The sequence below is a fragment of the Salvelinus fontinalis genome, chromosome 13, assembly GCF_029448725.1.
Source record: "Salvelinus fontinalis isolate EN_2023a chromosome 13, ASM2944872v1, whole genome shotgun sequence".
Classification (NCBI taxonomy): domain Eukaryota; kingdom Metazoa; phylum Chordata; class Actinopteri; order Salmoniformes; family Salmonidae; genus Salvelinus; species Salvelinus fontinalis.
Window position 1 is genome coordinate 16,737,427 of NC_074677.1, and position 12,923 is coordinate 16,750,349.

The window sequence follows — 12,923 nt, forward strand, 5'->3', positions numbered from 1 at the left end:
ACTTTGATAATGAATAAAGTTGACTTCATAGCTTTTAAGGTTATCAATACGACTCGGGTTGTGGAAAGCAGTAATTGCAGGTTGAAGGTGTTTGTGGAGACGGCTATAAAAATAAAGAATCTCTATCGCAGAAATATATTGGATAAAACACTGTTTCGGCATCACTGTGCCTTCTTCAGTGTAATGTAATGAATGCTTGAACCAGGTTATGTAGACAAACAGTGCAATTAGTGCAACCAATGACAATAGTGAGGGTGTGTCATAATTCTTAAATTGATTAGAATTGAGTGAAACTGTTAAGACAATAGTTTACAGCATATTGAATATATTAGGCTATTGTTATCATATGGAAACATAATTAGATATTGTACATAATATTAAAATCAACATACATTGATTAATTTAATTTCACATATATTTAATTGTTTCCAATTTCATTATGCATAATAAGCCTCCTCAACAGGGGGAACATATTGGGTGTGCGCTGATAAGCTGTAGAAAGAATGTGTTCATTTATAAGACTTATGAACAAAATAATTGTTCATAAGAAGGGCCTGAGAACAAAGTCAATATTCAGACCACTAGGGGTCAATGTTTTTAGACAGGATATCCAGTAGGCCTCCCTCTGTAGTAGTAAGATCTCCATGTTACCTCCTCTCCTTGGTAGAGCAACATGCTCAGTGCCTGTGTATTTGAGGAGAGAGGACGGTTGGCTTCAACAAAGTGAGCTGCTACTGGATAGTCAGTGTTCTTACACCAGATTGAGCTGCAGTGTTCAGCAATGCGTTGTTTTAATGGTCTTTTCATTTGTCCTATGTGTAGGGTTTCCCGCACGAACAGGTGATGAGATAGATTACTCCCTTTGTCTTGCATGAGATGATAACCCTAACAGGGATTTTTCAACCTCTATGTGGGTGTCTGAAGAAGGATGTTTTTGTAGTGCTATTGGACTGTGAGCATGGAATGGTTGTCAAGAGTGTCTAAATGGGCTCAGGTGGAGATGTCAAAAGAGATATTGGGGGGAACAGATGTTACTGTTGAAATGGTTGTTGACATCCTGAACAATCCTAAGGCTGGAGTGTTTCAACATGATATAGGTATAGTTTAATAGGGTTGGGGAGGGGTTTTGGGGGAGGGTGTGGTAGAAGTTAGTAGGAATTTATTTTGTTTTAGTACATTTTTTCATGGTAGTACAGAATTGGGAAGATCATGATTGTTCGTACATTCCAGCACAGTAGGTGGCGGCATGCACTTAAACGATTGTTTGAGGACCCCAGTATATCATAGAAGAAGTGCATGTCAGAGCAGAAACTATACCATGAAGTCCAAAGAACTGGCTGTAGATCACTGAGATAAAGTTGTGATGCGGCATATATCTGGGGAAGAGCACAGTGGGAATTAAAGCATCATTGGGAAATGAAAAAAATATGGAACTAACACAGACTGTTTTCAATTTGTCATTTTGGAGTTTTGTGTGTAGCTGGCTGAGGGAAAACAATATATTTAATCCATTTTGAATTCATGCTGTAACAACAAAATGTGGAATAAGTGAAGGGGTATGAATACTTGTAAGTGAAGACACTTGTACAAGAACTTGTTTAAAATGTTAAAACAACATCTTTATCAATTTCCTATATCAGCCCATATTCATTTGCAAAATACTGTTTTTCAAATGTGAGTTCACACATATTTCTCAAACTGAGACAAAAGTTTTCATTTTATGTTACTGTACCAGCCAACTTTGCAATACTGTTACCTAGGGCTCGATTCAAACCTTATTGGGGAAGTTTAGCTTAATAGCGCATTTTACATTTTAAAGGTATTTCAGATTGACCCGATCAATGCAGCGTTTACCATGTATGTAGTCTCCGCTAATGCAGGAACATTGCCTTTAAATGTATATTGTGCCGTAGCGCAGATCTTCAGTGTTACCGATTAAATCGAATCCCCACTGTGTGCAAACACTTTCTGTGAGCCACCGGTGCTGATGGCTCACCAAACTAAATGGTAAACAATGTATCAATTAATGTCTCAATATGTTGTCATCCAATGTATATAAAGATAATGTATAACAACAATTTGTAACATTAAAGATATTGGGGGCATACTTGCGAACATAAGCAACCATTTACATTTAAACCGTTTCTCCAGCTCAATGCGTATCAGTCAATTAAAATTGTTGATTTACTTGCACATGGCATAAAGCTAAATTCTAGGTGGTCCCATCAGATAACATGGCACTTGTTAGGCATGCTAACCTCACCAGGTGGCAGTGATTATATCCTGGAACAAGTTTTGCATCAGCCAATTAAAATCGTTGACGTAGTTTGACGTGTTCCAACACTTATTCATGGTAGCGTCCTTAACACATCTCAGTCCAACAGCACGTTCTGATCATCAAAGCAACTATCACATGTATTTGACTGACTGGTCAAATTGCTCTCTGTGTAAAGTGCCTAGTCCACGTAATTGTCGAAGATTGTGTCACGGATTCAAATCTCACCTAGGTTTTTTCCCCCCGCCTTTGAAATGCAGATTTTCATGTATCTTGTTAGTGTGTTGAAAATGGACGTAGCCTATAGCCAACAGCTTGAAAATTAAGATTAAGAATTAATTTAATAAGAAACTACCTCCTTCTTCAGCCTTACTGCTATTACCTAATAATAATATTGCATAGGCTATACTACATGGGAGTGTACATCACAGGAGGATGGTGGCACCTTCATTTGGGAGGACAGACGTGTGGTAATTGCTGGAGCGAAATGAGAGGAATGGTATCAAATACATCAAACACATGGTTTCCGTGTGTTTGAAGACATTTCATTTGCTCCATTCCAGCCAATATTATGAGCCGTTCTCCCATCAGCAGCTTGCACTGGTGAACACCTAAATGTAGGCCTACAACGTTTTATATGCATTTGTATAATCATCTACTTTGTCACATATGTGTTATTTGGTGCAAGGGGTATGGAATTGAGATCTTAGCTATATGTAGCCTTGGTTCCAGGCCAGTGAGGTGAAAGCCTGGGGGAGCCCACTCAGAGAGTGATTACACCCTCTGCTGGCGAGGAGACATTATTATAGGCTATCATTAGTATATCCGGCTACCCGGATAAAGCACTAAATAAACTTCAGTTAGTGCTAAACACGGCTGCTAGAATCTTGACTAGAACCAAAAAAATGGATCATATTACTCCAGTGCTAGCCTCTCTACACTGGCTTCCTGTTAAGGCAAGGGCTGATTTTAAGGTTTTACTGCTAACCTACAAAGCATTACATGGGCTTGCTCCTATCTATCTTTCCAATTTGGTCCTGCCGTACATACCTACACATACGCTACGGTCACAAGACGCAGGCCTCCTAACTGTCCTTAGAATTTCTGAGCAAACAGCTGGAGGCAGGGCTTTCTCCAATAGAGCTCCATTTTTATGGAATGGTCTGCCTACCCATGTGAGAGACGTAGACTCGGTCTCAGCCTTTAAGTCTTTATTGAAGACTCATCTCTTCAGTTGGTCCTATGATTGAGTGTAGTCTGGCCCAGGAGTGTGAAGGTGAATGGAAAGGCACTGGAGCAACGAACCACCTAGGAGAGGTGCGTCACTTGAGTGGGTTGAGTCACTGACGTGATCTTCCTGTCTGGGTTGTCGCCCCCCTTGGGTTGTGCCGTGGCGGTGATCTTAGTGGGCTATACTCGGCCTTGTCTCAGGATGGTAAGTTGGTGGTTGAAGATATCCCTCTAGTGGTGTGGGGTTATATCCTGCCTGTTTGGCCCTGTCTGGGGGTATCGTCGGATGGGGCCACAGTGTCTCCCGATCCCTCCTGTCTCAGTTTCCAGTATTTATGCTGCAGTAGTTTATGTGTCGGGGGGCTAGGGTCAGTCTGTTATATCTGGAGTGTTTCTGTCTTATCCGGTGTCCTGTGTGAATTTAAGTATGCTCTCTCTAATTCTCTCTCTCTTTCTTTCTTTCTTTCTTTCTCTCTTTCTTTCTTTTTCTCGGCGAAGGACCTGAGCCCTTGGACCATGCCTCAGGACTACCTGGCCTGATGACTCCTTGCTGTCCCCAGTCGACCTGGCCGTGCTGCTGCTCCAGTTTCAACTGTTCTGCCTGCGGCTACGGAACCCTGACCTGTTCACTGGACGTGCTACCTGTCCCAGACCTGCTGTTTTCAACTCTCTAGAGACAGCAGGAGCGGTAGAGATACTCTGAATGATCGGCTATGAAAAGCCAACTGACATTTACTCCTGAGGTGCTGACCTGTTGCACCCTCGACAACCACTGTAATTATTATTATTTGACCCTGCTGGTCATCTATGAAAATTTGAACATCTTGGCCATGTTCTGTAATTATCTCCACCCGGCACAGCCAGAAGAGGACTGGCCACCCCTCATAGCCTGGATCCTCTCTAGGTTTCTTCCTAGGTTTTGGCCTTTCTAGGGAGTTTTTCCTATCCACCGTGCTTCTACACCTGCATTGCTTGCTGTTTGGGGTTTTAGGCTGGGTTTCTGTAAAAGCACTTTGTGACATCAGCTGATGTAAGAAGGGCTTTATAAATACATCTTATTTGATATTCACTAATGATAGCCTGGAGGAGGCTACCCATAGAGTGATTACGCCCTCTGCTGGCGAGGAGACATTAGTATAGGCTATCATTAGTATATTCATATGTAGGCTTCACTTACATGTAGGCCTACAACATGTTATAGGATATGCATTACTATATTCATCCACTTCATCACATGTGAGAAACTATGGTTAAAGTGCACCCAATTTCGGGTTAACCACTTTTGCATGGTGCCACCTTGGAGCGATGACAATAACAATATCCTACATGACTTCTATTTGACAAATCCGTAAGGCTCTTTGTTTTTTTACAACATATGATAAACTTACAACATGGACCTCTTATCTTTTTTTCCTTAAAAGCTCATGGATATGTGTGAAACAGATACACAAAAACGTGGGATTTTGTAATATTTTCAAAAACTTAAATGTTGTCTAATGTTAGTAGTAGCTAGTAGCCTAGTCAATGATGCGTCAATGCAATATTGGCACAAGATATTTTAGTCTTTTAAGATCTTTAATAGGCTGATATGTCTAAGCTTGGTAATGGAAAAAGCTGACAGTTAAGAAAATTCTTAAGCCCTTAGAAGTCCTCTCCACCACTCCTAAACTAAGAGCTCTGTTAGGGGCATATTGTCATTTCAGCATTCACTAAATAAAATAAGATTGACGTTTATCAATCAAATGTTTATACTATTCGATATTTATACTTTATACTAATCCTTTTAATTTACTTTAATTGTAACCGATATACAAGACTATAGTTCTTTAAATAATTGAACGGACACAGGCCGTTCATTCATCAAAATCAATCAAATTCATCAAAATCCCAAAATGTGTTTCATGAATGAAAAGAAAGTAACAAAGCACATTGCATTTGGTTATAGGCCTACTGTAATTCATTATGATACTTACTTTTCATTTGTAAAACTTCACTTCAGACACTTTCCAGCTGCTGCACTAGGCCACTGGGAATTCAAATGTTGGGAAGTTTGAGGCAAACGTGTGCAAAGTGAGAATATGCCCCTTCACAAATGATTAAGTTTGTGAATTACTTTCAGAAAATGTATTACACTTATGGGAAAAATGACAGAATTCTAATAAGAATTGCTCCTAAGTGGCAAAGTTATCATTAGGCTGCTTTGTGAATATACGGATTAAGACTTTAGGCTCACCACAGTGCATTACTTACTATTAGTCCTCAAAGGACTTGGGACCTGTAGTTTTCCATTTACTCTCAAATAACAACCCCATCATCTCTAAATCTACCAGACACTATGTTAAACAATTAAGATCAGATTTTTTATTTATTTTTTAATCAAAGTTATATATCTTCATAATAAATACTTTGTGCTGTTGTGCCCTCTATCAATATAAATAGCAAAATATAATGTCACATTTCCTACACCTAAATGTAGATTTACCCATTAATTATTCATTCTAATCAAAGCATCTTAACAATAATTGTATTTTTTAAGAAATAATCCGCACAACAACAAAAAACAATACAGTTGAGAAGAATTCTAATTCAAAGAAAACATTTTCAAACAAATCTAGATTCAAAAAAGAATAAGAACATAAAAATAGGCGGATTACGATGAACTGTGTCCAAGGGCCATAGATGCTAAAGTCACAGAAAATGTCAACTACTGATGTGAGGTTAGTGTCGGAGGACACAAAGTGCTAGCTGTTGCGTGGAGAGAAGCAAAAGAAGCTGATATTATTTCCTTCCCCTCCTTCATTGGCGTGACGATCTTCGAAAATGTATATGAAATTCCACGCAGTGTCGACGTGAACACATGCCCTTGTTTATTACATTTCCTTAGCATTTTTTAAAATAAAAACATGAAATATACAAACAGTCAATGTTTTCAGGCCAAAAATGTTTCTTAAACGTTGTGGTGTACATTCAGGAACATTCATATTGAAAGTGGAAAAAAAATAAACTATAAGAAAAAAATTATATTAATTGGCTATAATTATGAACAATATAAATTACCATTACAGTTGAACATATGTTACAAAGTATGTTGGGAATCTAGCAGTCCAATATCCCTGCCAAAGTGGTGTGTTCTCATAATTTCTCTTTTGATGGGATCCAGATGTAGGGTCCTGAATGCTCCTCTACCACCATTTTGCAGTGGTTATAAATGTCTTCTAAGGTGTCTCCTTGAACAAGTGCTGCAAAACAAGGGGATACATTCAGTACAGGCAGATCTAACCAATTAGAAATCATTTTCTAATATAAATATTTTTTTGTCATGTACATACTGTTAGTGATAATAATAAATTGCACCCATAGAACACATTGTGGTCCCACAGGTTAAGGTTGAAAAAGTCACTGCAAAAGATTAAAACATTCTGCTAACACCTGCTCTTTTGTTTTTTTACTACCGTGGCTTAGTTCTAAAAGTTCCTAACCATACAGCAAATGAGGGTGTAATTTGCCACCATAAAAGGTGAATGAAGGGCATTATCCAGGCAGGCTTGTAATGCTCATTCACATATGCAGAATTAAAGTATGGATCTGTTTTATCATTGAAATGATGAACATTAATAATGATCATAATTCCCATCTAATTGTAGAATCTCCATGTAGGCCAATTTTTTGGGAATCCACAGAGGCTTGAGAAATGAGGCCCCAGAACTGTATACATTAACATGGGTTGAGACTACAACTTTCATATCTCTTTTGTCTAAAAAGAGGAACATTGTGCATCTTTACTAATGGATATTGTACCTGTGAAAAACTCGCCAAACTCCTGCTCCAACTTCATGGCACGGTCAAATGTCTTCCTGGCCTGCTCTTCTGTTAATCTCTTATTCATCTCCCTGGGAACAAAGGTTTGTTGTGAGGCATCAGACACCATGGTGAGGTTTCCCGGACACAGATTATGCCTAGTCCTGGACTAAAAAGCAAGCTCAATGCAGAATCTCCATTGAAAATCTAGGATTAGTCTTAAATCTGTGTCCGGGAAACCGGTCCCAAAGGTTTTAATCTCTGCAACTACATTTCCACATGTATGGACTATGAATTAAGTAAATTAATTTAATGTGGTATTTATCAATTCAACTCCCATTTCCACTTAATTGCCTGATTTACCCCCTCCCACTTAAAAATGTATTCTGCACTCAATTTAATGATGTCAGCTCCTTCCCCTGTATTGGATATCCATAATAAACACATCTGCTATGTAATATTTTCATGAGTTAGGATATGAGAGAACTCACATTAATGAATCAATGGACCTAGGCTTTATAAAGATGGCAATGGGATAGAGTTGTGCTACTTGTAGTCGTTTTATGGCATTCCCCGACACGTCCAGTATGCAGTGTTTACCCTGCTGACAGAGGAAAGAGACAGTTTATACACGTACATACTCTATACAGTATACACTGAGTGTACAAAACATTAGGAACACCTTCCTAATATTGAGTTGCACCCCCTTTTGTCCTCAGAACAGCTCCCTTTATCTACACTGATTTGAAGAGTAGCTGCTACTTTTGCAACAGCTAATGGGGATCCTAATAAAATACCAAATTCGTCAGGACAAGGTGTCGAAAGCATTGCAAAGGGATATTGGTCCATGTTGACTCCAATGCTTCCCACAGTTGTGTAAATTTGGCTGGATGTCCTTTGGGTGGTGGCCTATTCTTGATACACACGGTGAAATGTTGAGCGTGAAAAACCCAGCAGCGCTGCAGTTCTTGACACAAACCGGTGCGCCTACCATACCCCGTTCAAAGGCACTTACATATTTTGTCATGCCCATTCACCTTCTGTATGGTACATACACAATCCATGTCTCAACTGTCTCAAGGCTTAAAAATCCTTCTTTAACCTGTCCCCTCCCCTTTATCTACACTGATTTGAAGTGGATTTAACCAGTGACATCAATAAGGGATCATAGCTTTCACCTGGATTCACCTGGTCAGTCTATGTCATGGAAAGAGAAGGTAACCTTCATGTTTTGTATACTCAGTGTATATCATTGAATTGACATAATGTCCTTGATTGAGTCAAATAACTGTTTCTGACATAATACTTTATTAGAAGAGGTATACAGTGATCCCTCGCCACTTCGCGGTTCACTTATCGCGGATTCGCTATTTCGCGGATTTTCATAATGCATTTTTTTTTTTTTTTTGGTGCATTGTGCTCTGCATTCTGATTCGCTAAAAACTCACTCCCGCTTCTTGTATCAAAACATGCTACGAATTGTGCTATCATTTTGTCGTCTCGTGCAGTTATGTGTACGTACATAAAACAGCTTGGCAAATTTACATTAAGTTGGCCAAATTATCTTGTAATTTCGAACATCTCCTAAACCCATAATGTCGACGAAACATGGATAGAGGCTGGTTATATGGATAGGGATAAAAAAGTTATATGGATATAAAAAGTTATATGGATAAAAAAGTTTTCTATTTCGCGGATTTCACTTATCGCGGGTCATTTTCGGACCGTAACCCCCGCGATAAACGAGGGATTACTGTATAACACATACAAATGAACAGATATGCTTGGAGACCATGGTTGTCCTTTTAGTTATTTGTCCTTTTAGTTATTCATCCAATAAGACACACAGACCCACATTTTAAAATTCTGAAATTGGTCTAATAAAATAAAAATATTGGTATGATCTTTTTGTGTGGTTACATCACACACAAAAACAAATTTTGTCTGGATTAAATATAGATCAAAACAATGCTACAACCACAGCGTTAAATGGAACCTGAATAGTGTTAAATATGGAAGTGTATTTTTGACCAGCAGAATTTTTTTTAAAGTTAATGCATAGGGGTCGATATGTATTAAGGTAGTAGTAGGGTTAAGGTTAGGCTAAGGAATTAGGAATTAGGTTAGATATAGTTTCAGTGGGGCCTCCTGAGTGACTCAGTGGTCTAAGGCACTGCATCGCTGACCCCGGTCGCCAGTTGAACAGTGTTTCCTCCGACACATTGGTGCGGCTGGCTTCTGGGTTAATCTGGCGGGTGTAAAGGAGCGCAGTTAGGCGGGTCATGTTTTGAAGGACGCATGACTCCACCTTCGCCTCTCCCGAGCCCGTTGGGGAGTTCCAGCGATGAGACAAGATTGTAAAATACAACAACAACAAAACGTTTCAGTGAAGTTAATTAAGGAAATGGTTATGCCTGGATCACACTGATAGCACTTTGCGCAAAAGTTCAACAGTCACCTTACGCTACCATTTCTGTCAAGTCGTCGACGCATACAGTTTGACGCATACGTTCGATAAATTCAGAGTATGCACCACACAGAACATTTCCATTGGAAATGAATGTACTTCTGGTGTACCAAAAAGCAATAACATTGTCGGTGTGATCGAGGCATTAGGAAAAGCCATAAAAGTTAACATTAGCGCACTGCCGCCTGCCACCATTAATTTTCTGCCTGTCGAAAACACTCACCCTCTCAGCCACATATTTGACTGACTGAACACTGGTTCCATATAGATTGTCGTTGTACTGGCCCGCCTCAATGAACTTGTGCTCTTGGATGTCCTGCTCCATCTGCTCTCTGGACATTACAAAATGGTAGTCCCGCCCATCGACCTCGTAGTCCCTCCTCGACCGAGTGGTATCTTTGGTGCAAGAGGAGAAGACAATAAGGTAAAATAATACAGAAAGTACAATGTAAAGGGAGGAAACTGTTTAACTGAATGTGCAACTTTTTGATAAGCGAGTTATAGAGGGCGTATAGTGATCAGTTTAACAACTTAGAAGTATCTCAGAAGGCACTACATCCCACACTTCGAACACACCGATAGCGTCCTTGCACAAAATAGTACGCAGCATCATCTGGATATGTGTGCAACAAAAGTTCAACATTCACCTTCTGCTACCATTTCTGTCAAGCCGTCTACACATACAGTTTGACGCATATGTTCGATAAATTCAAAGCATGCACCACACAGAACGCACTGCAACTGCCTCTGCAACGCAATGCTGCAAGTCAAATGCTGCATTGGAAATGAATGTAATTCTGGTGTATCAAAATGCAATGACGCTGTCGGTGTGATCGAAGGGTAAAACCTTTTATTTACATTATAGTTACATAAGCAGGAACTGTGTGACTACAGTATAGATACTGTACATAAACACAACTATTATACCTGTTTGTGTAAACAAACTCTAATTAATTATGCACTGAAAATGTTTCAAAATACCATGATAGTGTTTTGAAAGCATAAAAAGTAGTGCAGCTAAGCTAAGATCTGGTGTTTGCAGGGTGATTTGAATGTAAACCCAGTCTAACTGTTACTGATACTGTAAATGTGCATTTTGTTCAATATGACTTTTGGTATATGTGTTACGGTAAATGTGTAAAATAGGGAAATCTAGCGATTCCCCACAATGAATCTGTAGATCTCCTGGTAACTATGTATAGAGAGGCATTTTGAGTATTTTTAAATGTCAATACTACAATTTCTACTCTAAGTCCATTTTCAATCTACTACTTACAACAGTGTGGAACATATTCTACTTCCTTTCACTACATTGTATTAACCAATAACTTAGTTACACTACATTCTGTATACCAGCAACTAAGGGGCTCACTTACCTGGCTGCCCTGAACAGTTAGCCGCTTTACATTGTTTTAAAAATAGATGGAATAAAAAGATAAATAAATTAAAACAAACCAAATCAAAACAATGACGATCAAAATAAAAAATATGACATCAAGTACAGTTCTTTGAAATATACAATAGTATGAAATACTATCGTTATACTGAAAAACTGTTTTTAAAAGGGCATATAACTCAAACAATTGTTTGTAAATATTCCTCATTATAAACTGGGTGGTTCGAGCCCTGAATGCTGATTGGCTGACAGCCATGGTATGTCAGACCGTATACCACGGGTATAACAAAACATTTATTTTTACTGCTCTAATTATGTTGATAACCAGTTTATAATAGCAATAAGGTACCTCGGGGGTTTGTGGTATATGGCCAATATACCACGGCTAAGGTTCTGTGTCCAGACACTCCACGATGCGTTGTTCCTAAGAACAACCCTTAGTTGTGGTATATTGGCCATATACCACACCCCTCGTGCCTTATTGTTTAATTATACAATGGCATTGTTGAATACTCCTTTCTGATTGACTTGAAGGGCATTCTAGCGCTACTTCAGTGGATGTTGAACACATTTCTTCCAGCAAATGAACACATTTCTAGCGGCACATGTGTTAAATTATAGCCATGGTATAAAAGGGATAATCAACTTGAGGCTCTATGCGTTCTCTGGAAAATAATGCACCTCTGTGGAAGGTCAGTTCCACGACGCGCTACACACCTTCCACGTTGTTCATTATTTTCCATAGAATGCATAGCCCCTCGTTGATTACCCCTTACTTAGTCCACTTTTAATACTGTCCCAAAAATCCACGTTTTCAAGATTATTTTCATTACATTACGTTCAGTCTCCTGATTACCAAAATCAAACAGGAGCAAAAACTCTCATGAGGATCCAAACATTTTCCAGGAATGAATCATAGGCCTGCTATGAGGCTTGTATGTGCAAAATAATTGGATTGTGAGACCATATTAATGGTGTACCAATGATAAATGTATGAAAAATGGTTTTAGAGTAAAATGCCAGAAGCACTCTACTGTCCATGAACCTTTGAACTTAGTAGTATGGTTACACTACAGTAGAGATACTATACATAAACAGTATCTGGTCTACAGCCAAAACTCCAAATCCTGTTATATGTAAAACAAAATCCACATTTATTTGGATTTGTTGCCATAGCTTTTGTTGGATTTTGCCTTTCTCAGTTGGCCATAAAAATAAAAATAAACTTCCATTGATTATTACCTAGCTGTGGCTAAAGGTAGCTGAAGTTTATAGTCATTTTTTCAAGAAAAACCAAACCATGGATTACAGTTTCTCCTGGTCTATAGACTACTTTCAGCATAAGGAGACATTTAACGTCAAATTCTAAAATCCTGAACTTCCCCTTTAATAGTTCAATAGAATTGCACATGTGAATAGCAGGGTATAATAAAATCCTACACTATTATTGTCATCAACAAATCATCTCTGGATAATTTAACCAAGTATGTATAATACAAATCAAAAAACCCAACAAAACATGTAAGGGGGAAATGAATAGCTTTTTGGTGAGAAATTAGGAAAGATAATGAATCAAACACTATAACAACATAGCAAATGATGGAGATGGGTATAAAATAAAACTACAATGGTATATTGGCAGCACAGTGGAATGTATTAGGGAGAGCTAATCATAAGGGCACATGATCACACAATGTATTCTTGATGCAGCAACTGTGTCCACCCTGACACAGCCTGGTAGACTGGGGCCATGTGTA

The 12,923-nt window shown here is 38.7% G+C and overlaps 1 protein-coding gene across 20 annotated transcripts in view; it reads right to left on the reverse strand.

The window, feature by feature from the left end:
* Positions 1-5,843: 5,843 nt before the first annotated feature.
* Positions 5,844-12,923, reverse strand: part of LOC129868173 (disks large homolog 2) — a 282,679-nt gene continuing 275,599 nt past the window's right edge. For 14 of the 20 annotated variants that reach the window (XM_055941883.1, XM_055941891.1, XM_055941884.1 and 11 more), the window contains 4 exons: positions 9,994-10,166; positions 7,795-7,907; positions 7,304-7,395; positions 5,844-6,744 (listed from right to left, as the gene is read on the reverse strand). In XM_055941883.1, the coding sequence (XP_055797858.1) occupies positions 6,638-6,744; positions 7,304-7,395; positions 7,795-7,907; positions 9,994-10,166 (485 nt within the window). In that variant the 3' untranslated portion in view covers positions 5,844-6,637. The remainder of the gene's footprint in view (positions 6,745-7,303; positions 7,396-7,794; positions 7,908-9,993; positions 10,167-12,923) is intronic. The other 6 variants (XM_055941900.1, XM_055941899.1, XM_055941882.1 and 3 more) reach the window with 1 other exon arrangement.